The sequence below is a fragment of the Zosterops lateralis genome, assembly GCF_965231275.1.
Source record: "Zosterops lateralis genome assembly, chromosome: 4".
NCBI lineage: Eukaryota > Metazoa > Chordata > Aves > Passeriformes > Zosteropidae > Zosterops > Zosterops lateralis.
The window spans coordinates 47588218-47613538 of record NC_139765.1 but is presented as its reverse complement, the minus strand read 5'-3'; the positions used below and the strand labels follow the sequence as shown (position 1 = coordinate 47613538).

At 38.5% G+C, this 25321-nt stretch overlaps 1 protein-coding gene across 1 annotated transcript in view; it reads right to left on the bottom strand.

The window, feature by feature from the left end:
• The window catches only part of ZNF277 (zinc finger protein 277), a 46985-nt gene that overhangs the window by 2445 nt on the left and 19219 nt on the right, over positions 1-25321 (bottom strand). The window contains exons 3-10 of the mRNA XM_083858804.1: positions 22375-22463; positions 20597-20679; positions 12150-12241; positions 10687-10797; positions 8750-8882; positions 2977-3044; positions 1706-1802; positions 1163-1205 (exon numbers count right to left, since the gene is read on the bottom strand). Coding sequence (XP_083714930.1) covers positions 1163-1205; positions 1706-1802; positions 2977-3044; positions 8750-8882; positions 10687-10797; positions 12150-12241; positions 20597-20679; positions 22375-22463 — 716 coding nt within the window. The remainder of the gene's footprint in view (positions 1-1162; positions 1206-1705; positions 1803-2976; positions 3045-8749; positions 8883-10686; positions 10798-12149; positions 12242-20596; positions 20680-22374; positions 22464-25321) is intronic.

Genomic DNA, 25321 nt, shown 5'->3' with positions numbered 1-25321 from the left:
GGTTCCAAGCCTGGTGTCACTGGAAGAATTTGGGGTTTTTGGATCATGGGTGTGTCAACACGACCCCAGGCATTCTAGTGACAGACAAGGTACACCTGTGTCAGAGAGGGAAAAGGATCCTTGCACAGGAGTTAGCAGGGCTCATTGAGACAGTTTCAAACTAGATTTGAAGGGGGTAAGGGATAAAACCAGGCCCATAAGAGATGTGCCTGGGTCAGGATGTCAGTGTATTATGTTTGACACAGGGAAGTGCTGGGTCCTGCAACTGGGTCACACAACCCCAGGCAGTGTTACAGGCTGGGGGAAGCTGTGTGGTAGAAAAGGACCTGGGGTGCTGGTGAAAGCAGCTGAACATGATCCAGCTGTGCCCAGGGAGCCAAGAAGGCCAGTGGCATCCTGGCCTGTATCAGCACTAGTGTGGCCAAAGGATCAGAGCAGGGACTGCCCCCCTGTTCAGCCTGGAGAAAAGGATGCTCCAGACTGACTTAATTACTCTCCACAGCTACCCGAAATGAGGCTGTGGCCAGGGAGGGGTAGGTCTCTTAGGGGGAGATTTAAGTTGGTTATTAAGAAAAATTTCTTCACCAAAAGGCTTGTCAAGCCTTCATAGGCTGCTCAGAGAAGTAGTTGAGTCACCATGCCTAGAGGTATTTAAAACATGTGTAGATGTGGCATTCAGGGACATGGTTAAGTGGTGGACTTGGCAGTGCTGAGTTAATAGTTGGCCTCAATGATCTTAAAGGTCTTCCACAACCTAAATGATTCTATTCTGCAGCAGAAGGCAAAGACTGGCCAAACAAAGCTTCTAGCTTCCAAGCAAGCATTAACAGGCATAATGATAACAACAACAACAAGAATATCAAAAATAATAGTACTTCCCAGTCTCCAGCAGCCAGACTCATAGGGCAGGTATTTGTAGAAGCTACTCTGCAAAAGAATCCTAAGGGTCTAAAAAAACAGCACACATCCTTGGCACTAACAGTTCCATAAAAATAAAGTGTTCTTGGCTTGCTTTTGTAAGCTGGCAGAAACAGCTTCCATAATGGAAAAGTTAAATGTCTCTACAAAAATAAACCCGATAAACTTGTTTTCCACTATTCTTATGATGTGGTTTTCTCCACACTAGTGGCAAATGCTGACAATTACAGCACCTCTTACTCACCATGCTCTGACTTTATTTTAGGAAAGTGAAATCCATGTGATTTCTGGAGGGAAAAAAAAAAGGGAAGAAAAAACCCAAACTTATTTCCACTACTTCTACTATTCCAAGTTAAAAACAGCTCAGCTTTTCATGGGCTGACACAGACATACACATATAGACACATAAACATGAGCGCATGAAACAAACCCCAAAAGGTTTAGTTAATCAGAAACTTTCGTATTCATATTTAATACAGTTAAATAGTTTATTAAAACTGAAACACAGATGCTAATCATAAAATATATTAAACCATGAAACCACTATGATATCAAAGATGCTGTTTCTTTACTGCCTATAGTAATCTGTACACTCACAACTAATAGCTAGTCATACTCTTAATGTAAATGTTTTAAAGAACAGATGCTAGAGGTGCATGCAGTACTTTAGCTCTGTGCTGAAGAGAGCATTCTAATGCAGCAGCTGATTTGACATTAATAAAGATGTTGTAAACTTAAATTTTAATTCCAAAGTGATGAAAAAACTGTTATTTAAAAGAAGTCTTACCTGCATGTGAAGATAAAGTTTTTCTGTGGTGTCTGCTTGTTGTTCACAAAACAGGCAAACTGCACATACAGGGTGCTCCTCCCAGTCAGACCAATCTCTTATGAATAAAAGTCAAAAAGATTAATTTAGTTGTGAAAAAGACAAGAGACATTTTGAAAAAGGGCAATTCAAATTCTGCTTTCACAGCATGAGAAATAAATCCAGAGAAACTGAATATTTTAAAGGGGTGGAAAAGAAAGTGTGGATTTATAGCTGGATACATGATTACAATCTGGTGTAGAGTCTAAAAAAATTACAAATTTGAGAATAACTGAGCAGTTAATATTGGATAATTCCTATGCAGACAGGCATTTAATCCTACTTGAAACTGTCTGCTCTAATAAACAGAATACAAACCTCAATTTCTATCCAGTTTGGCAAGTCATTAAATACTGCTTTCGGCATTTATTTTTTAAGGCCTTCTAAAATTCTTGTATACCTTTCTAATCTTTCAATTCACCAGCCAAAGTCATAATCATCACGCAGAGATAACTCTGTTATTTACTTATGAAATATTAATTACTCACTTATGCTACATTTAGACATGTAAACAGAGAACACTTCACCAAAACGTACATTAAAATTCCAGTACTGCTGAGAGATAGAACTATTACTGCAACCAGGTAGAGTCAAGTAAAATTAACCTCAAATCACAGGGAGAAGCAGGAAGATCAAGGACCTTGATACCCATAAATTACTTCTTGCTTATTCAATTTTCTATGGCCAAGGAAAACACCTCTGCAGTGATCTGAGGGCCTGGACTGTAGAATGATGCATAGGAGGTGGATCTTGCCCTCAATCAGCACTGCTGAGAAGCTTCCTTTGAAATCCTTCTTTAATCTCTAGTTACTACCTTTTTATCAATAATTTTCACACAATTTCTTCTTCATACTGACATTTTTGAGGCTTACTTTTAATTTTTAAATTTGAGCAAAAGCTGCTCAACTGTTTTCTGATGCAAAAGTAAAAAAGAATGTGTTTTGTCTACATCATTACAAACCCAGAAGGCTCTTGTTTGAGCTCCAGGGAAAGAAAAAGGGCTTGTGGTAGAAATATGAAGTTTACAGTTCTCATTGCTGAGAAGTGTTTTTAATGAGGACAATTTGGAGTTGATTTGATTGGCTTAAATGAATTTAAACTGTGTGCTAACTGTGCACAGCATTTTCCCTGCATCTACTTTAAAAAATAATGGTCCTGCAAATCTGTGTAATAGGTACATAACTAACTCTTACTCTTCTAGGTCATCTAGTAATTCTCGGTCATCCTCTGACTGCACTTCCTCCCAGGACTTTCCAAATTCCTGGTGGGACAAAAGAAAAGAAAATTAAAAAACGTTCCCTGATATTCATCACACATTGTCACTCAACTGAATGAACATCTCAGAAGTCACAATCGATACCTTATTTTGGATCACTTCAGTATTGCTGTGGGTAAAAGGTAGTCATATAACATTGCTTTAGTAAGAATTTTTAAAGTAAGAATTATTCTTATTAAAATAAGAACTATTTTAATCTTTTAACAGGGCATTTCCCACACTACAGCTGAGAGGAGGATGATTTGGCACAGAGTTTTCAAGAAAAGCAGTGTTGTAACCCTTCCAAAGTGTCCCTGAGGTAGGTATGTTACCACTGTCTCCAGTTTGCCCTCACACTTGCTCAATCAAATCTGCCCACCTTTCTTTTCAAGCAGCATGTGCTGCTCAATGCAGCCGCCACACCTGAGGCTTCATCTGGCACAGCTACACCAGTCAGTGCCTGTGCCTTGTTCAAGGCTGTGCCATTGAAAACATGGTGTAAACTTAGCTTTGGAGTGCTCCAGAAAGGCACTGTGAGCCAGGGCACAGACCTCTGAGACAGACTCCAGTTCGTCTTCCCTCCTCTTCTCAGACAGGAACGTAAGCACATCTATTCATGGTGTTCTGCTCTTCCTTTTACTTTTTGTGTTGTTTATTTATACCTAAAGACCTTCAGCATGAAGTATATCACAATACATTTGTGCAGTGTTCAGCACAATGGCAAGCACTCTCAGCATGACTGAGATATAAATAACAGGCAATAAAAAGCTGAAGGGCTCTACTCAAATACCAGCAGTGATCTTTAGCTAGTGTTTTTCTTTCTTTGGATTCTTCTTGTCTTTAAAAATAAACCCAAGGAAACTAACCATCAGTAATCATAATAGTATTTTTGAACCTGTACTTTTGATGGCTGTGGAGGATTCACAAAGACTATACTTGATGACCTTGTCCTCATTAAAAAAAAAAAAACAACAGCTAATAAAAGGATAATATTTTAATTGATTTTATTAAAATATTCCTACTAATAAATATATTTGATAACATCCTTAGCAACAAGAATGATAATTGCCTTTATGGGTGTTTGAAAAAGAAGGAAAAAATATTCATCATTTAACAATTTACTGAGAATTTTTAAAGCTGTTAGTGTCTATCAGGAAAATGATAAACAATTGTCTCTAGACAGCTCTAAACATAATGCCATCATATAATTCAGTGATAGTACACGGTAGTGTGTAAGCTCTCTGAGTGAGAAGGGAGGCTCATTACTGTCACCATTACTGTGAGATAACATGAAGCCATTAACACCTCTCACCACATGTTCTCCCAGCTGCACACTAGTTTCCTGTGTCTGCTAATGTTAACACCTTAATGAGCAGCTAGTGGCTCACAACCACTGCAAAACGAAGATGAATGCTCACCATTTTCCCCTTTGCCAGCTCAAAGTATATCAGCATAAGAGAGTATGTTCAAACCAGCAGCCAATATTAAGCTTCACCTTTTAATTGAAGGTGAAAGGGAAATAACATGCCTGAGCTTTGTTATTGCTGATGGTTTTTATGCTGTTTCTGTGAAGAAGGCAGAGAGGGAGCTTGTAAGATGTATCTGTTTCCCTCATCTATTTATATTCAGAAGAGAAGAAAAAAAGGAAAAAGCGAAAAGCTAACCAGGTCTTGTATCACTGGAAAATTGCATGGTGAATGGATAACTAGGAACACTGTGATGAAAGTGCCAGGAGACTGAATCTGAGCAATTGGGTGGAAAAGAGTTCTTTGAAGCATTCTTAAAAATCTTTCAGGTTTTTTTTCTATTATTTTTCTTTTTATTTTAACACTTTTTCAGTTCTCCAGCTTGATGGGCATCTGGGACCAAGGGTGCCTTTGTTAAGTATTCAACTTTCTTTGCTTTTTCATCCAAGATGCAAGAGCTGCCACGAATGATCTCTAGAGATTCTCAAGAAATTCTTAACAAAAACAGAGAAAAAATGAGACTTGACATTGTTAATAGTTCAAATACTAGAAAATACATAATTAAAAAAACCCTGAAGACCTTGGTATGTATTCAAGAAAAAACAACTTTTTCTTTTAAATACTTTCTGTGTACCTCACAGAGAGGATGATCCTATAGGAAAGTGAGAACATGCAAATGTGTGCGGTTTGATTATTTCCTCTTCCAAAATGTAGTCTAAATGCACAGAGATGAAATGCCTCACTGGCAATTTACCTTCTCAACCTGAGTGTAGTTCTACAGGCAGAAAGTCTGTGTGCCTCACTGAGGTAGCACACCCCAGCTTGAAAAAAAGTGCAGAGATGGGAGAAACTAGAAACAGCAGCTGGTGTCTCAGTGCTCCCTACAGAGCAGTTCCCAAACTACATGCAAATGGAGTTCCAGGCTTGTGGCACTCAGAAAGTCCAAATATATGTCGATTTACCCTGCAAATTTTCTCTTGCCCTTCTTCTCACCTGTCTTGCTGTGACCATCTGAGTTATCTGTTTTACACTGCTGCAGAACTCAAGCTAGTCTATCAGGAAGAAGAGATGGCCTTATCCCAACATTAGTTAATCCACGTTGGATGAGTTTCAATATAAAGCATTCCACAGCTGGGGGATTTTATTAAATCTTGAACCATCACCAACTGATGGTTTCCCTTTACTATTTTACAAAATACACACCAAGTAAATCCAAAGAGGCTAAATATAAGTAGTGACTCCCATAATAAAATATTCTTCCTCTGTCTCCCAGCAGATAATAGTGAAGACCCAAAGCTTGGCAATAAGGAGAAAACATTATCTTTGAGGAAAATAAAGGCTTTATGAAACAAGTTTTCTAGTAAGTAGTAGGTACTGTTTTATAACTAAGCCTAGCCCAGTTATAAGTGTATTAATTCCAGTGATGTTACCTACTATAGACACATGCCATTAGTGAATTTGAAAATAGAAATCTGGGCTTCTTGCAAAGGATACTCTATACCTAAAAGTGCTGCTGGTAACAATCAGGTGAATACATAAAGGAAGGCCTTGTCACTCTGGGTTTGCCTCAGTTCCTCTGGGAATAAGAGAGCTTTCATGCTGCCTTCTGTTCTTTATGGCCTCCAGCAGGCATCACAGATGACAAAGTTCTTCCCTCTCCATTTTTACTTGGCTCTTTGTGCAAGGTGTGTCACGGGGCCACAGGATAATACATGCAGAGAAACAATGAAATTAGGTTGGAAGTGGTTTTTTTAAGAGAAGAAAAACAAGGAATTCTACATCTATATATCATGGATACATTGTTGCTCAGTAGTCCAGCACTCATCTCTTTGAATTAACACTTCAAGCCATTCTGTAGGATTGGTATAATCTTCCACACTTACACAATCGGGACAAAAGACCTCCAAATCCACTGGGGAATCATTTCAGATATGATACGTAAATCATGTTTGTGTCTTTGAAACTGTATAATCCCCTGGATATTTAGAGCAATGTGAAGCACAGACCTCTAATGCTCATAGGTAAAAATTAGTAAATCTTGGTAATACACATTGAAAAAATAATTTCTGGTACGTTGTGAGGTGTTAGGGGAGAGGAATCAAAATGACTACATTGAGCCATTAAAAAAAGCAGATCTTGTGTAATGTCTAGAATTTACTGAATATAGACTCCACTAGAAAAAAACCCATCCTATCACATTCAATATAATCTATTGTAGAGCATGTATGTGCAGTACAGAATATTTTCTCTTTACAATGTAAAAGCCAATCTACTGAATGCCTAGTGAACAAACTGAGGTTCTTCCTTTTAGTCTTCTTGTCTCTGTGCAGAAAAAAAAGGGGTTGTCAAAGCCTGTTTGGAAAGCAAACACTTTCCATTATGTAGGAACACTCCTAAAAATCTCCTGTTTGCAAATATACATTTTATAGTGAACCATGTTTTAAGTGTTTAGGACAGAGTTTTTATTCTGTTTTCAATCTTTTTTTAAAAAGAATCCTTTCTTTAAAAGAAGAAATGACAGAAATTCTGATGTGGTTATAGTCTGAAGGATCAGAAAGGTTGAGTAAAAACAGTCCCCTGAGTAGACTGTATTGTAGACAACTGAAAATGTGGGGAAAGACAACATGCAGAGCATGTAGAGCCAGACAAAGAATTGTGATCATTCAAGTATGTCCCAGAAGACGTACTGGCACAGATCTTGCATATGCAGTACCCACTGCCCAATTTTAAACATTTTGGTGGTTTGAGTTATATTTACTGCTGTCTGTAATTTCAAGAACCTGAAAGAATACACATCTGAGTGATGCTGCTCAGTGACCAATACCCAAGCTGGTTCAGGCAGGCCCCTGAAAGCACCCTGCAGAGTTCTGGCCACAATCCCAGCTACAGGCAAAGGGGACCACGGCTCTGACTGTGCATCTTCTGGGGCCACACAGGCAGCACCACTCAGACCACACCTGGATGTGGTTCAGGAAGCACACAGGCCACAGATCATTTTTGGGTGACAGGCATGGCCAAGGCCATCAGTTTTGGAGCAACTGGAGAAAAGAGGTTAGGTATGTGAATATTAGCCTAAGTCAATTTCCTGATCTAACATGGAACAGATTAAAATGTGAACAATGAATGCAAATGAGAAACAAAAGATAATTTAAAAAGATGGCAAGTTCTGAAAACATAATATTATGTGCAGGACAAGCAGAGAAGAAAGAAACTATCAAAATCACTTAAAACAATTACATTAAATTAAAATCTGTTAACTTCCAAAGAAGTAAATATTCACTTCTGTTGAGGATCTAAAAACATCTACCCTACAGAGCTTCACAAATTTTTCCTCACTGTGCAGCAAACACAGGTCAGTTTTCAAAGTTGTGGAATTTGAATATCTAGGAAAAAAAACCCAGGTCTCAGATCACTGATCTTTGGAAGAAAAATATAAAATATCACCAAGTGAATTCATTCTGTCTTGGGTACAAGGGACTCGGTAGAGCATTAAACATACAAAATTTTCTTCTCAGTATTGAAGTAACACCCATGGAGAGAAATTAAAAAGAAAGAGTAGATAAAACAGTCAAGAATGCCTATTTATAACCTGGATATTAGCACATGTAGAAGGCACAAAGACTACTTCAGGTGAACTATAGTTATTTCTGGGACAGAACATAGCAGCTTTTGAAGCAGCTCCTATATTCGTAAGTTGAAGGTAGCAAGTGAAAATCTGTTGCATACACATGCACACACTCTCAAAGGTCTGAGATAAAAAAATATTTAGCAACATACACCTACCTGGAGGCTAAAAACTGACTATTTTTCTTTTATCTCTGTGTCTTTCATTTTCCTTCTCTTTGCATTTAATTTACCCTTTTGAAGAGCACTTCCAGCTTAAGGTTTATAGAAAACGAGCTCAAAGCCTACTTACTTTAAGTTAGACCTCCATTTACTTCATTGCTCTATCTCACTTTCCCTTCTGTTTTTAAAGCAGAGACTGAGCACTAATGACATGATGATTAGTGTCTCTTCAAGCTACATTCTTGCATCTCTCAAAATCAAATCTGAATAAAAAACGTTTACTAGTGCTTAGTCTGACAATTATCCAGAATATCATACTACAAATGAGCACACTTCTTAAGAATCCTTCACTTGATTTTTGACCTTTATACTAATTGCTAGTTTGGATTTATTCACTTTTAGCTACATAATGCCTGTATCTCTTTAGTCAATTTGCTAATTATTCATAGAACTACTTACCAAGTAATTAATGATATAAAATTTGTCATATTCTTTATTTTTGGCATTGATTCTGCGATGCTGCTTCTTCCTCATGTGATCTTTAAGTGTGTTTTTGTCTCTGAAGACTTTTTCACAATATAAACACTGCAAGCTAAGATAAAAAGATAAATGGGTCAATATGTTAAAATGAAAATAGTACAAAATAATAAACTTAAATAAGCTGGAGTTATATAGTAAGATTAACCTAAGCATGTCAGAGCAAATTAAAAGAAAGAGAAAGCTAATTTTAAAAAAATTACATGATAATCTTAGATCACAGTGAGTCAATCAATCAGAAATAACATTGTCAGAAAATTAAAAATATGGGTAACAAAAAAAGTTTACTGCTTGCACCATATGCAAAGTGGGAGAAAAGTCTGATTACTCAAAGCAGGCACAGAAAGGCTGCTGATTGCTCACTGTGTGAACTCTGTAACTCAGCATGGACTTACACTGACATCCACTCCACCCGTAATTGTTTCTTTGTAATTCAGAGTGAAAAAACCAAACTCTGAACACACTACTTATCTTCTGAAACAATTTAAATTAGTTAAACAGAAAGTTTTTATAGCTCTATCTCAAAAGGGAGGATAAATGAAAGTTTGCCAGGGTGGTCAATGGGTTTTGAAATCCTAAGAAGTAAAATTCAGTAAGTAAATTCATATCCACACACACATACAGAAATATATATAATTCCTAGATAGACATACATACACAAATGTACATGCATATATGTACAAAAAAATGAAGATATTATTTAGGTGTATATACACATTACTTGAGAAGGTGAAAACATTCATTAACAAATGAGAATTTTACCACAGTATGTCTTACAGAGCAATTCAAACAAAACAGAAGTATATGCACTGCCTTAGATCAGCATCATAAAACTGTTTTGGTTCCAGAGTCCCCTCAGATGTTTTCTCAGCATCATTTGCCTTTCAAGACATTTAAGAAGTTTTGAGTTCTTCCTGTGCTTGCAGACTTCAAATCAAAATTGCTTTGCTAGTGAATCATAGGTCTGATGCCAGAATACATCTATGAATTTTAGTATCTGCTTTGCTCCACCTGCTAACAGCGAAGTGTTTGCTCTATTTGAGAAAAGCAGTCCCACGAAGAGTACAGGAGGCTTTCTGTCAGCATACATAATGTAGTCTTATTTGCCTGAAACAAGATTTTTCTCCTCTAGTAATTTATTCTCAGGTACTATTCTACTAGCATAGCTAATAAGTCTATTCTTAGTCGTAGGGAGAGTGGCCTTTCACTATTCTGGACACAATTTGAGCACGTGCATTTACTACAGAGAGGATCAGCTTATGGAAAACTTCCCTTAAGTGAAAGCCTCAGGTTCTACTACTGATAAACAGTAGAGCTGCAAATTATCAGTGAGCATGGTAATTCAGTGCATTAGGCAACACCAAAAGAAAAGGCATTCTTAATATGTCTTCATTTCTGGAAAGAAATTAACATGTATCTATCCCCTTCTGCTCTGGGTTTACTCTGTAAGCAGTACAAAAGGGAGAGAGCAAACATATACAATAATGGTAGGTGGAGGCAAAAGAAGACTGGAACAAGGACTCTGTATTCAGTGACAAAAGAGATGTTTAGCAAAAAGTTTGTCATTAAAAGTGAGAACATTAATGCTAACAGCTATTGGAAAAAGGCATGTGCTATTACTGATGTCAAACTGTGCAACACATAACTGAAACGTGGCACTTGACTTCATATCATGAACTGTTATGAATTAGCTTTCAATAAGTCAACAAAAAGACTTCTAAGAGGACTCACAATAAACTTACATGCTCTCTTACTTCTTAACTAGCCACAAATGTGGAATTCATTTTTACCTACTATTTCCAAGTTAGAAGAAATACAAGCCAAGTTTATTGAAAACAAACAAATAAAACTGTACGTACTTGTCAAGCTTCCCCTGTAATACAGCCAAAAACTCATAGCAGTTCACAATGTTATCTGGCAGCCCAATGTTAAAGGCATGCTCTCTTGCCATATGATTGAGAAGAACAGATCTACAAAAGACAATTCAAATAGAACATTATATATATTTTGGATATATATAAGAATTATTCAATTAGTGATTTAAAATACACCAACTGTTCTAAAACTGCATAAAAGCCAATTTAAATAAACAGTAACAGTCTTGCTGCCACTGCTAGGAAAAAAGAATGCAATTTTATTGAAACAAGAAGTTTTTAATTTTCAGCTCTGCTGAATGTTCAGTAACATTTCAACGGCTCCATCCACATGCATGAAATATAATACTTTAAATGAAAATTACAGTATAGTTTATTTTGACCCTCACTGTTAGCAAAGCTCATTCATTACCCTGTATAGGCAAATTACATTTCAAACAACCCTCCTGAGAAACATTCTCAAAAGCCATTTGTCAGATTTCTCTGTGGTGGTTAGCAGAGCAGAAATTCTTGGATGCAATGTGCTTTTACATCAATATTGCTTCACAAGCACTTGCAACATGAATGGCACTCAAAAGCATACACAAATAAACATAATGGATGTTCAAATAAGATATTCTTCTAACAGAGATATACTGGTTAGTTCCTTAGGTGCCCAACCTCTCTAAATGCCTCAGCTTCTGCTTTTGGGGACTAAAGAAATATCCAAATGTTGACACTTGCTTTTACCATTGTCCAGGTATGATTTTCAAACATTCACTCTGCCTGTCAGATCCAAGAGGAAGCAGAGGTGAAGTTCCTCTTTGTCACCAGACAGTAGAGAGAGGCACTCACAGAACATTGGGATGACCTGCAGGAATATGACCCTGAGTGCTTCTGCCTTTCCAGATTACCAGAAATACCCATACAAACAGACTTAGCCTCTCCCACTGAAACTGATTTACTCTGAACAAAGTTTCTTTGGAGCATGTGCTTCTATGCAATTCTTGCCCACACTTGACTGATGCTGTAAAGCCCTTTGTTCTCACTCTAATTTTCCTCTCCTCTTTTTCATTTGATATTCAAATTCATTAGTTAGGTGAGCCTTAAATGAGAAAATGTACAACTGGATAAAGTTTTTTTTTAACCATCACACTGGCTTACACAGCTGTCCCTGTCACTAAAACAGCTGCCAAAAAAAGGTTTCTCTTTAAAATGGTTCATTCCCAACTCCAGTGTACTGTGCAGTAGAAATAATTGCACTGGAATAAATAATAAGGTTTGAGAAGTAGGACAGGATCTATTTAAAATGGCACTTCGGTTGAAAGAAATACTTAAACTATACTTTAAATTTAATTCTATCCTCTGAGTCTTACCGTTATGAATTAACTGGTTCAGTGACATCGAAAAAATAAACAAAGATGCTGAGTAGATATCAAAAAATAAAACAAACAGGGCAATAAACAGACCTGTTTCCTGTGAATTCTTGATCACAGAACATACATATACTATGAAAACTTGTGTCATATCTCTCTTGTTGTTGCTGTTCTAGAATTTCTCTCTATGAAAAGAAACAGATATAGTTATTCAGACAAAACAAAGATCATAAAATGATTCCATCACATAAACTTATTACACATATTTATTCTTACTGATAACAATGAACATTTAAAATTCAAATGTGCTGCTGGCACAAACCAGATGTTAGTATGTTTTGAGTGTGCGTTCTCACAAAAATTCCAAGTTTTTCCAAAGGCAGTATGTGTCCCAGTTAAGTTCCAGTAAAATTCTTTTAACTTTATATATATGGTGCATGGAAATAAATACAATTCACAGTGATATCTTATGCAACTATTTGAATGATTCTGTATAAAATGTATCAGTTTAATGTTTCTACCTATGATTCAGGTTTATGTGTGGTATCAATGAGCAGATTTATAGGTAACCACCTAACGCCCAGTGTGGAATGGCAAACTCAACCCTACGTGGCTAATTGCAGACAACCTAGAGGGCTTTTTCCTAACATAGGACACAGCCCTGGCAGTTTCTCTAAGAAGCTGTGGCACAACCAAACCCAGGGAAAAGGAGGAATTCATGGCCTTCACTCTGGCTCTGCTTAAGGTAGGGCAACAGCCTGAGTCAGACACTTTATAACACTTGGTGCACATTCCTATCAACAACAAAATCAAGCACCAGGTGATTTGTCTCTGTTGCTGTAACAGCAGCAGAGTAGTTATATTGTGTAGTTACTGCGCACTTCAGATGGAAAGGCCATAATAATCTGGCACATAAGAGAAGCAATGTCTGGATTAAAACTTAGCATATTTTCAGCCTAGCAACATACTGTACTTGTGTTTTAAGTACTGATAACTGGGAAAGGATTTAATTTCTGTGCAACATAAAGGTGCTACTGCCTGCTTTCTGACATTCAGGATCCTGTCTGAATTTCTTAGGGGATTTTCTCAATCTCTTTATTTCTTTAGAACCTGCAGTGAAACTCTGTGTTTCTCACCTGCCTCTTTATTAAGTCTTTTATGTGGATTAACACCCAAAATTGTCCATAGGGTCCACCTGAATTCAGTTTCGTCTGCTGGATAAACTCCAGAGAAGGCAGAAAAGAAAGGAAAAGAGAAAAGAAATGAAAGACACACCCCCTAAACCCCAAAAGAGATGAGAGAAAGGCTTGAGCTATTGTGATGAAAGGCCCCAATGTGTCCTACAGTGCAGACAGGCTGGTGTGGAGGTACCACACCACATCCCACTGCCCACTGAGAGATGGCAGGAGGCTGACACCAGGAAAATAAATGTGCTGTCTACTTCTCTTCCATAAAAGCAGCATGCTACACCCATTGATGGGCAGTGGGGTGGTAAGATGTCTGCCAAGAGCACATGAGAGTGCTGCACCTGAGATGCACTTGGCTTGGGGGACACGGGCACACTCTGCCACAGCCCCTTCCAGGGCTCATATTTCACCACACCACTTGAGAACTGCAGTTAAGTGTCTGTCACCCTGAAAATACAGATAGTGGGGCTTTTCTCTTTGTTTTTGTACTACAAGGCGTGCATTTTATGTTGGAGTCATGCTCAGCAGCACCTATTCACATTTTAGGCCATATCTGCTCATGTCCTGCTGCGTTATGCAAAATGTCAGCTCACAGAAATGTAAATTCCTATTTTTCAAGGCTAACTCCGGAAAGAGATGAATGGAGCACACCTTGTCAGAGCCCTTCAGCACAGATACAATTAAGATTGCTCCACATGGGCAGCAGATGTCCCATACCACATCAATAGAAACTAGGGCTTTGATAGGTGGAGCTGCTCCTCTTTCCACTCAGCAGCATGTTTGACTCTGTTTGGCTAACCTTGGATTTGAAACCATCATAAACACAGTTTATATACTTTGTAAAAAACACTGGAAATAATATGAATAGAAATGAAAAGCGATCATGCAAAATTCAAACATAAGGATAGAAAGGGTTTGAACAGCCCCACCCTCATTAATGGTCTCCCATTGTGGCTTCCCAATTCCATTTTACTAGGAGGGAAACAAGTTCTCTGGAGTATTTGTCTTCTTAACTCCAGATTGCTTACTGAAGCCCTTGTTGGCAGCTGCTCTCAGTTATGTCTGAGGAGGAAGGAGAAGCATACTGTATTCTCCATACAGATAATGCTACTGCTACTCAACTCTCACCCTTCCCATTTTCCCCTACAACAGCACACTTGGCAGCTGGGAAGCTTTGGCTAACCCAGCATTGGTGTTTTACCAATTTACTCAACAGAGTTTAAAAAATATTTTCCAAGGTAAACCCTCATTTTTATGAAATGTTGGCATCTTTCATTGCTACAAGGAGCCTTCCAAACCAGAAAGCATATCTGACATCTGGACAGGTGAGGAATTAAAAGCACTAGGTTCACATCAAATACAGCAAAAGCAACTATAAAGAAAGGCTGTTCTTCTTCCCTACAGATATTTCCAACCCTCTGTTTCACTGCTAGGACTCCAAAGGAAGAAGAGCAATTACAGTAACTTACATAAAACGGAAATTTTTCTGAGCAGAGACATTCTGGTAACGTATGTCAAGCAGAAACTGAAGTTATGAGGCAGGAAATGAGCAATTTGCTTAAACACTTCCACCAGATTCCAACCTCTTTGAATGTTTGGGGATGTCAGCATTAATTCACTGTTGATACCAAAACAAAAATACCTAAAACATTTAAAAAAATGTGTTTGTTTCCTTTTCTTTTCCTTCTTTCTTTCCTGTACCTCACCCTTGATTCCAGCCTACTACACAGAGATTGGGTTCAAAATGAACATTGGAATTCTCGGGTTGGTTTTCTGACCCGAGATTCAAGTTGTTTAAAGTCCTTGGCCCTCTAAAAGCCCCGAGTCGCGTTGGTACAAAGAAGCGGAGTCTTCAAGGCCTTGCTTTCTGGTTTCTCGAGTTGTTTATTATTTGATATCACAAAGTTTTTCTCCGCTCCCAGCCGAGGTCCGGACAGCGGCTGGGACACGAGGCGACTGACTACCGATGGGACGTCACCTTACATTTATACAGATAATTACGTATAGGATATTTACTATTTCACACCAATGCCTAGTGCTTACACTAAGAGGGTCACTTCTGCTTTGACCCAATCCACTCTAACTATCTTATTTCATCACCACCCCAGAAGATGGAGGACGAGGAAGAAGGAGAGGGACACGAGGTACCACCCAAATTCCACCATCTTGTCCCCCATTTACCTCTATTCTAAGAATCTTAAAACTACTGAATTTTGTATGTTCTACTGTGTTATACTACTATTTTCACTTCCTGGTGATTTGCAATTCCTCTCCTAATGCTGGAAGTTTTTCCCATGGGCTAAGATCAAACTCAGTGTCTTCCTGGGCTCTGTGCCAAGGTTTCCAACCCCCCTGGACCGGTTCTACACCCCCCTGTCCAGGGCTCAAATTCTCTTTCCCAGGTCTCAGGTCATCCAAGGGGATGTCCTGGACTCCAACAGGAATGACTAACTGGGATAGGTATAAGGGATTGCTCCTCTAGCTGTCTGTCCCATTTGCTCTTAGGTTCTTCCTTTCTTCCCTTCCTCTTCTTGAGCTGACTCAGCTACTGAAGCGATACAGGCTAAAACTAAACCTTCAGGCTACACTTGAAAAGGCTGTAATCAATGACAGGTCTGACGACAGACTTTGAAGGGGACTGCGACACTGATGTAAAATACATTCTTACAGCTCTTTCAGGAAACTGAGTCAATAAAACAAAAGGAGGATGTGTTTCATGGTATGATGAAAACTAACTATGTAAAGATGTATTAAAAGAAAAAGAGGCCTGAAATTACATTAGACACATACCACAGGCTGCCAAGCTGAAGCAGGAGAAGGGTGAAGTTTGTTTGAACTAAGAGAAGCAAAAGAAGATGGAGACAGCCTGATACAGTAAAATGAAATAGCAAAAACTGACCTTCCCCCACCCTCAAGTATATCAGAAATAAGCAACAAAAAGGAGAATAGATCCAATGCAGCAAGAGACCAAACATGGGCAAAAACGAGTGTTTGGAACGTGCAGGGCTTCAGTCTAATTTAGCAGTCACAACTGCTAAAGAAATGCATTTAAAACAAAAGAAAAAAAGAACTAAGATCAGCAAAGGATAAGAAAGGGTTAAAGCTTGGACATTAAATGTATTTAGACCTGACATAATTTACCCAACAGTCATTATGGAATCAAGTAAAACTATTTCTGACCATTAGTATGACAAATCTTCACAAACTGATAGATGGGCAAGATTCCAGAGTGCTTGAGAAGAGCAATTAAACCCAACATAGGCAAAAAAGGGCCTACAGAACTCAGAACTAGGTTTTAACACGATGACATTACCAGCTACTTAGTAAGCACTTTTGATGCTGTATTACAGTAAACTGGACTAACATCTCCATCCCTTCCAGTGTATATCTTCAACCTCCTGAACATTGTCTCAGCTTAAGATTGTGACAAACTGGGGATCATACAAACAGCTCTGCCTGGGAAACTGGTACAGCTTGCAGTCATGGTGAAGACTCCTCTTCAGGGTGTTTACTTATTGGGAGAAAGAGAAGCCCCTTCACCTAAAACTACCAGTCAGATAACAGGTGAATAGCTGTATACACGACAGCAAGACAAGGTCAGTGCTGTTGTATAAAGTACAGATTTTCAAAAAAAACCCCAGGTTTGGGGATGTTACTTTTTTATTTAAAGAAAATACCCAGGTGGCTTATATTGACACTACCCTCCATGTATCTTTAGCTTTGCTGCCAGGACTTCCTTGCCTGGTAGTGCTTCTCAACTTTGTCAAGACTGTGTTTTTCCAAAAGACCGTATCTGTTTTGTATTTCACAGCCTTGTCAGCTATTTCAGCAAGCTGTGCTCTCTAACCTACTTCAGGCTCATTCCCTGGCCTCTCTCAATACATCACAGTCACCATTATGTCTCTGCATGACATCCACCTTGGCTAGCTCCCTGCTGCAATACAGCCTGAAATATTCCTAAACTGGAGTTTCAAAACTGCAGAATGAAATGCTTCAGGCAGCACATTTTAAAGACAGCATTTGTCCTTGTTTGGGCCTGCTGTTGGAGACAGCAGTTAGGATTCTAAGGTTGCAGAAAAATCACCAAAAGTTGTATAGTTCTGGTCTTTATTCTACGCAACTCACATGAGCCCATTTTCCAGCTCACTCTTAATTGCTGGACTTGTCTGGAGGTAAAAGGCTTTACAAAGCAAAATACCTATTTAACTTGCAAGTCAATGCTCAGATTGCAGCAAAAGGAAATGAAAAAAATAAACAGACTTTATTGCTGTAACTAAAGCAGTGACTCCATTAGCCTCAACTACAGCTGCAGCTTGTTTTCACAAATCCTTCTGTAAAAACTGAGGATACAATTCTGATGTTCAAAACAGTGATAATTGTAAACTATTTCACACCATAATAAGCATGCGTATTTCTTTCTTTCCTAATTTAATTATTCTATGAAGTAAAATTCTCCACTCATTCCGGAGTTTGAGGAAAATGTCTACTTGGAGAGCAGATGAGATTGTTCACCTGCCAACAGACTCTTCATGCCCTTGGCACTGCAGTAGAGAAAAGGCTTAGTTGGTACAGAACTCCATAGTACAAAACTCCACAAAATCAGAAACAAATGCCCTTTAAAAACCAAAAAAGTATTGGCCAATTTATAGCAGGTATTGTTTGTAATAAGATGGTTCTATGAAAATATCAGCTGCATGCTCAATCACAACCCTTTTTTCCTCTCCCAAAGCCACAAACATGATATAGACTTGGGAAGCAAATATCATTATGACATTGCATGCCCACATGCAAAATTCAGGATGTCTTTCACAAACCTAAAAGGATTGTTGAGAACTGTAAAAGATACAAAGAAGTGCAGTAATGATGCACTGTGAAGAACCACCAAATAGCATTCCTCCACCTCAAATCACCTAATCACTGAGGTTGCAAAGGATCTCTTGAGAGCAGCAAGTGCAACCCCTGTGTCCAAACAAGGTCACCTCTATTTGGTTACCCAGGAGTGTGTTGAGTTTTCTTCTGACTGTCTCCACAGGGGAAGAGTTTACAGCCTCTCTGGGTAACTTGTTCCAGTGTTTGACCACACTCACTGTAAAAAAAGTGGTTTTTTGTTTTCAGGAGGAATGTCCTGATTTTTAATTCATGCCCATTACCTCTTGTCCTGTTGGTGGGCACATCTGAGAGGAATCTGACTGCTTTTTCAGTCATCAAGTATTTATATACATCACTAAGTTCCCCCATGAGGCTTGTTTTCCAGACTTAACAGTCCAAGCTGTCTCAGCCTCTCCTTGTATGTAGGATGTTGCAGACCCTCAAGCATCTTTGTGATCTTGCACCAGAGTTGCTCAAGGAAGTCCACATCCTTTTTGTACTGGGGGGGCTTGAGCTGGACCCAGCACTCCAGATGTGGTCTCAGCAGTGCTGAGTAGAGTGGAAGGATCATCTCCCTCGACCTGACTGCAATGCTCTTCCTAATACAGCCCAGGATATTATTGTCCTTTGCCATGAGCGTGCACTCCAGCACAGGACTAATGAAAGACATAATGTAAGGCAGATAAATCAGGAGACAAATCATGAATGGTTTGGATAATACTAAGGACAAATTCTTCACTATCTCTTCTAATACAAAAACCTACAAAAATATGACAGGTTCAGACGGACCGAACAGATGGTTCTCTCCCAGTATGTGGTCAGGCTGCACAACTCACTCCTGCAAGTAGTGGGAGTCCTGGAAGTTTTTGTAGGTTCAGAGTTGGAGGCTCATATTGCTGAATTCAGAAATTTTTGAGCTGCCAATTTCAGGAGACTGAGTATTTTGGGAAAGAACCACCACTAGATCAGAAGACAGCACATACCAGAGACACTTAGCTGCTGTCAAGGGTAAGATACTGATCTAGACAAACCTTCTTTACTGATCCCAGATAGCTTAGGAAGGGAAGCATGCTAGGCATGAATGCATCAGCTGTTTTTTTCTGAGTTTATGTCAATCCAATGGGCCTACATAGGAATGCCGGTTTTGGCTCAGGCAACTCCAACTCCATGGGAAATCTCCAGTGGAAGAACTACCACATTTCTCCTTTGCAGGAGCTGGGATCCTATGGAAAGCTGTGTAAGACTTGTACATATTCTGGGGATTCACTAGTCATGTACTTCAAGCTGAAGAGTATTACTGTTGCCAGCAAACAGAAATAGCACTCACAGAGTAGCTGAGCCAACTGGATTTTGCCTCAGTTTCTCTAGAAGCAGAATTTGGGTTTTGTAAGGTTTTCCTTCATTCTGAATGCATATCACTTAACGTGTCTTTATTTGCATGCTGTGTATGTACAAACCTGTAATATAAACATACCAGAAGAAACAGCATAACAAAAGGTTCAAAGGCCTGTGTTGACAATTTCCAGGACACAGCTGCCAGCACTAAACCGAGGAATGTATTTATGTAAAGACCATAAGACCTGCACTCTAACATCTCACAGCACAGATACAGGGTATTCTGCATCTCCAGCGGAGCACCCTGCACCCCAACATGAGGAGATTGCCAACAAGGCTGCTATGTAACATTCATTTCTAAATTAGCCCAACAGCAAAACCAGACTCCAGATGTGTATCTCAAACAAGAAAACAGAAAAAACCCCACTGGCCAACCACCTGGACTCAGACTCCTGGAAGCTGGTCAGCATCAGTTGAACTTGAAGGACCATTCATTTAGAACTGACAGTGCCTAGAAGTTCAGCAAGGTCTGTCCAAAGTACTTGGTTGCCATCAGGCAAGAAGAACCAGAATGGTTCATGTGGACTCAAGAGCTAGCATTTCTTGTCCTTTTCATCTCACAGAAATAATACTGGCCAGACTTCCCCCATTCACACACCATGGTGCTTGTGAGCACAAGACTGTGAATTAATGAAATCTGGGAAAGGGAGTGTGAACGCACAAAAAAACTTGCTCAAAGATTTCGTAGATAAGTATCATCTTCTCTGCTCCCAGTATCACACACCAAGTTCTATTTTGCTGATTTCCCTAAATGTATATTATTACATGAAAGACAGTGTGTCAATGCATTGCAGATCCTTGCAAGAAGAAAAATGTTCAGCACACTCAACTGTTTTTCAGCATTCTGGGTGTATTCTTCACTTGTGCGGAACACTGACATACAACCTGTAAATTTATCCCAGGGAAAAATCTATAAACAGGAGATTTGCATATGTTTGTGCAGCAGCTAAAGAAATGAGCTTAAAAAAAGTTTTCAGAATTTTGCCATCTAGCAAAAAAAGCTTTTACTTTAAAATGCCTACTAATTTACTATATATTACCCTATTGGAGTGTTTACCTTAAAAAAATGAAAAAACAGTACTTTCTTACCAGTCTCTTTTGCTGAAGCTGTTCTCTAAGTAATCTGTCTTCTGGTAAAGCATCACATAAAAGAAAATAATTGTCCTGTTCCTCTGTTAAGAGATTAGAAAGTGTGAGTAAAGATTGGGAAGTTGCAGCTGCTTTGAATATTACTGGCAGATAATTTGCTAAGACTTTGGAATACATTAACAATGTAAGAATGTGATTTTAAACCCATAAAAGTCAGTTATTTTAATTTCATAATTTAATAAAATGTGTTTAAATATTACTGCATATTTATATTGGAGTATGAAGGTAAAAGTCTTCCATAGCTTTTCTCCACTACCAGCTTTATTCATTTTTATGATGGTTCTTCTGGACACATAAAACAATTAGCATTTATATTGGTTACAGATTAAAGTCAGCATGAAAGAAATATGAAATCACCTTCAATTTTATCTTAGCAGTTATTTCCCTAAGTAATTGTCAGTTTTCAGTAGCTATCATAATTTGGTTTATCCTCCCCTTGCTCTGATCTATCACATTACTTTTTACCATCGAATATTTTTCCACCTGTGGATATACACAATTGTTCAGTACCGTACATTGAGACTTGCCTAATTTACATTACTTATATGTTTTACACATATTTTATCTTTAGTAACCGTTTTACGATTTATGGTCATATCCAATTGAAGAAGGCAACAAATTTTATGCAAGAGAATTAAAATTACCCAGCATATAGGAAAATACAAAAGATAATGGGCTGAGAATAAGAACAAATTGCTGGGGGGGAGGGAGGGGGTAAGGAGGAAGGGAGAAGGAGAGAGAGAGAGGGAGGGAGAAGGCTCATTGATATTTCATAATTTTGCTATTCAGGTGCTTGATTTGCAGTTTTCAAACTGAGTGGTAAGTGTTTGTAAGAGAAACAGAATTATCATTTTTGGGCATGATTTTCATGTTTTCTAGGGCTACTTTTCTTAAAGTTATTTTGAATAATTAAAAAAATTACTTTCATCCATTTTGTACTCAGTTCACTTTCTAACCATTTTTAACACCAGCTGTATGCATTGTTTCCTCTCTTTTAAGGTCTCCATTGAGAATTAAAGATGCAGAAAAGCCCCAAATTTCTTATCTATTTTAGGTAAACTGTGTTTTTCTGTTAGAAAAGGAAAGCCAAAGTAATGCATCAGTTACTTCTGAGAAAAACACTTCCTTCACATAGTCAACACTGTCCCTATGATGGAATGTGCCACCATACCAGTGCAGCAGAACAGTAAACTCTGGTTTCAGACTGGTGTTGGAGCCCAAAAAACTGCAGAATTGTATGGCTTCTGTGAAGATAATGTCTCCTGACACTCTTGGGGCAGGGGAAAGGAAGGGGGGTTGTGGCCCTGATGTTCAAGAAGAATTAGCAGCATCAGTGCAGGTGGTGTGCAGGGTGAAGTCAGAAAAGGCAGTTCACTGGGAAGGTTTCTCCTCATTTTAGAAGGACCATCACTAATTTTTTTATGCGGTGGGTACCAACGTCTCCCCAGCCACGACGTGAGCAGCAGCTCTGCTTCCAGGCCTTCATTTGTAACAGGCCCCAGTTCACAGCACATTTAAGCACGTACTGAGCTCATCCTCACTCAGCACATGTTGTAATCCTTGGAAAAGGTAAGTTTAAATATGTGCTTAAGAGTTAAACATTACTTCTGTGGTTTTCTGACCTATTGTCAGACATACTTGGCTGATCAAAGCAGCACTATATGCCAGAAATTATCACATGATCTGCCTGTCAGAGAGTAAGCAAGCAGCATACTTACCTAATGGAGCTTTTGAATTTGTTCTGATCACACTACAAAAGTCTGTGATAGGCTGTTCTGCAAACCTCCTCTTCCAGTACAAGATGTAGCTTTAAAAATAAGGAGGAGATGACCAGTGGAAAAGGAAACAACAAAAAAACTTTCAATAAAAAACTGATTAGTGCTTTTTTTTCATGCTCTAAATTCTTAAGTGTTTTTGTTTCTAACTCCTGTGTACCTTTTTTCTTCCTTCATATCAGTTTTCAATTTTATGAAATTAATTCAGTTTCACTTAAACTGGGTTTAACCATGCTGTCAAAGTGAAGAACTCAATAAGCAGATTTGCACCAAGCTTTGCATAAACACTGTGACCTATTCACATCTTCAGACAGAAGTGCCACTCAGATACATCTTTACTGAAAAGATACATTACAGAGCATTCTTAAATTCCCAAAATATTTTGCTCTGTCTTCTGCAAGACGCAGTCAGGAAGCTGAACCTCAGTAAAAACACCAACTTGACAAAAGTGAGGTTTTGCTAGGTCTCCTGCGGAGTTACAGTGAAAGCTGTAGCTTGGTAGACAACTAGAAAGACAGAAAAATGAAGTCCCTGAACACCTGGGGGTAAGACAGCAGACAGAATAGGAAAAGACATCTTGAAAGTTTAACCCATCAACTACAGTTGTTTGAAAACATTCTGTACTATCTTTGTTGGTATTACAGCTGCATCAACAGAACACAACTGAGATTAGATTTCCACTGAGCTAGGAAGCTACTGTCACTTCATTTATACGATGAAGGGAACCAAGCAACTGTTGCGCTAATTATTCAGAATTTTACTATGAAAAAATAATCTGAAAATGCTTAAGTGCTGCCTAAATTTATACTCATGTATGATATAAATCATGTGAGAGTTGGTAAGGTAAAGGCTATTCAATGACTGCTTCTTACCATGTGCCACCAAATTAGGAAAAGAATAATTAAAAAATCAGATTTCATTATTATGAGAGCATTTTAAATAGCTGCAGCTTTTAATATTCATGCAATGTGTAAGTTTACGTGTCACAGCTATCATATCCCACAGTGGCTCACCATCTCACCTAATATATTTGAGGACTTCAACTGCAGCAGCCAAGGAATCAGCACACCTTTTGTTCTGCTAACTGACATGGAGAGGATAACCTCTGGTGCAGCAGACAGCTGAGCACAGTGAAGCCAGCACGTGTGGGTGAGGCTCATTCAGCAGCATCATCAGATGTCAGGAAGTGAGAGGTGAGTCTTTAGTTCTCCCCCTGCCTACTCCACTGTTTGCAATGCACATAGAAAGGGTTGCTACCAGACTAAGTCATCCTTGAGCTTTTAGGACAAAAATGTGCCCATGGAGAAATTTCAAGGACTCATTTAATAAAAGTCTGTCCCTTGCACTGAGAGAAATGAACACTGGTACAAACTCACCTGCTGCCCATAACTGTATCACAGAAATTATAGTTAAGGGATTTCATATCATAAGACTTAACCCAAATAATAAATGACCAGATAAAACCAATGCCTTGTGATACTTCCAGGAAGACAGAATGAGCTATCATGTTGAGTCATGAAGCAGAAGCATATTCCCCTTATCTCTTCCCTCTGCCCTTATGCCAACTTAACTTTATTCTTCAAAGTTAAAAAGAAAAGAAAATTTTTTCCATTAGTATTGGTCTTTTCTGGATTACCCACTTCCTGCAGTTCTGTCAAGAAATGTTTTCTAAGACTGGCTATAACTCATTGCTAAGTAAAAAAATAATACTATCTTTACAGAGTTGATCTTCGTATTTTCCACACCTCAGTTCAACACTTCAGAATATACTTTATTTTTGTGCATAGTATTATACTATTTTATTAATACAGCAAATCAGAGAAAGCACACTTTAGAGCAACTAGTCCATCATTTCACATCCTGGGGCCACTTTCTGTAAGATTTGGCTACCTTCCAATTGCATTAGCAGCAAAAAGAATCTAAATGGGCACTTTTTGAAGGGGTGATTTTAAAATACATTTCTATTAATGCAAAATAATTCCCCCGAAGTACGCTTAGACTGGTGGTCCATGACTGAGCAGCTCTGATTCCTTTACTTATTAGTACTATCTCCAAAGAACAGTACATTCTCCTTCTGCCTGCCTTCAGCAGAAAAGCAAACAAAAACTACCATCAGTTTTCAATTTTAAGCAATGTTAAGCTCATACATTTGATTAAGGATTTGTATGGCTTACATTTCTCTTCCTAAATTATATTCTATTATTTCTCTTTTTTTGAGCCTTGATAGACACAAGGTCTTTGACTAACAAGTAACAGAAGAACTACTAGAAAACTCATTTTAGTGGAGAAATTATCTGTCTATCACTTAAATACTATAGCAGAACTATCTACAGACTGGCAGGTACTGTCTAGCCTTCCTCCTGGCCAATACATTACTGTGGAAAGCAAAATGCCAAGCAAATACCTTGTCTCTGAAGTTACAAGCCAGCTGGGGCCATGCCAGCTACTGGAGCAAGTTGAGAGAGAGAAAGCCAAATGTGACCCTGGTGAGATGATCAATGACACAGCTGTAGAAGGACTCACAGTTGTGTGTAGATCACAGTACTGTAAAGCATAGTTAAGGATTAAATGGGATTTTGATGGGGGAATACTGTCCTTAAAGAAGCACAAACAAATTTCATCCTAGAATGTGAGATCCTGCACTGAGCAGCTTCTGTGTACAATACACAGCTTTAGGACATTGTACAGGAGTAGAAATAGTCTTGCCCTACACAAATAAAAACCCCACATTGGGCGAGTTGATTGTCTGGAATGCTAAAAACCAGCTTTCTAGTTTGCACACAACTTGTTGATTAGTGACAGGACCTGAGAAGACCCTAGGATACGTAAAAAAAGAGTCAAACATGGGAATTGCCATGTATTCTAAAACTGAGCTCCCCAATCCCAGCAA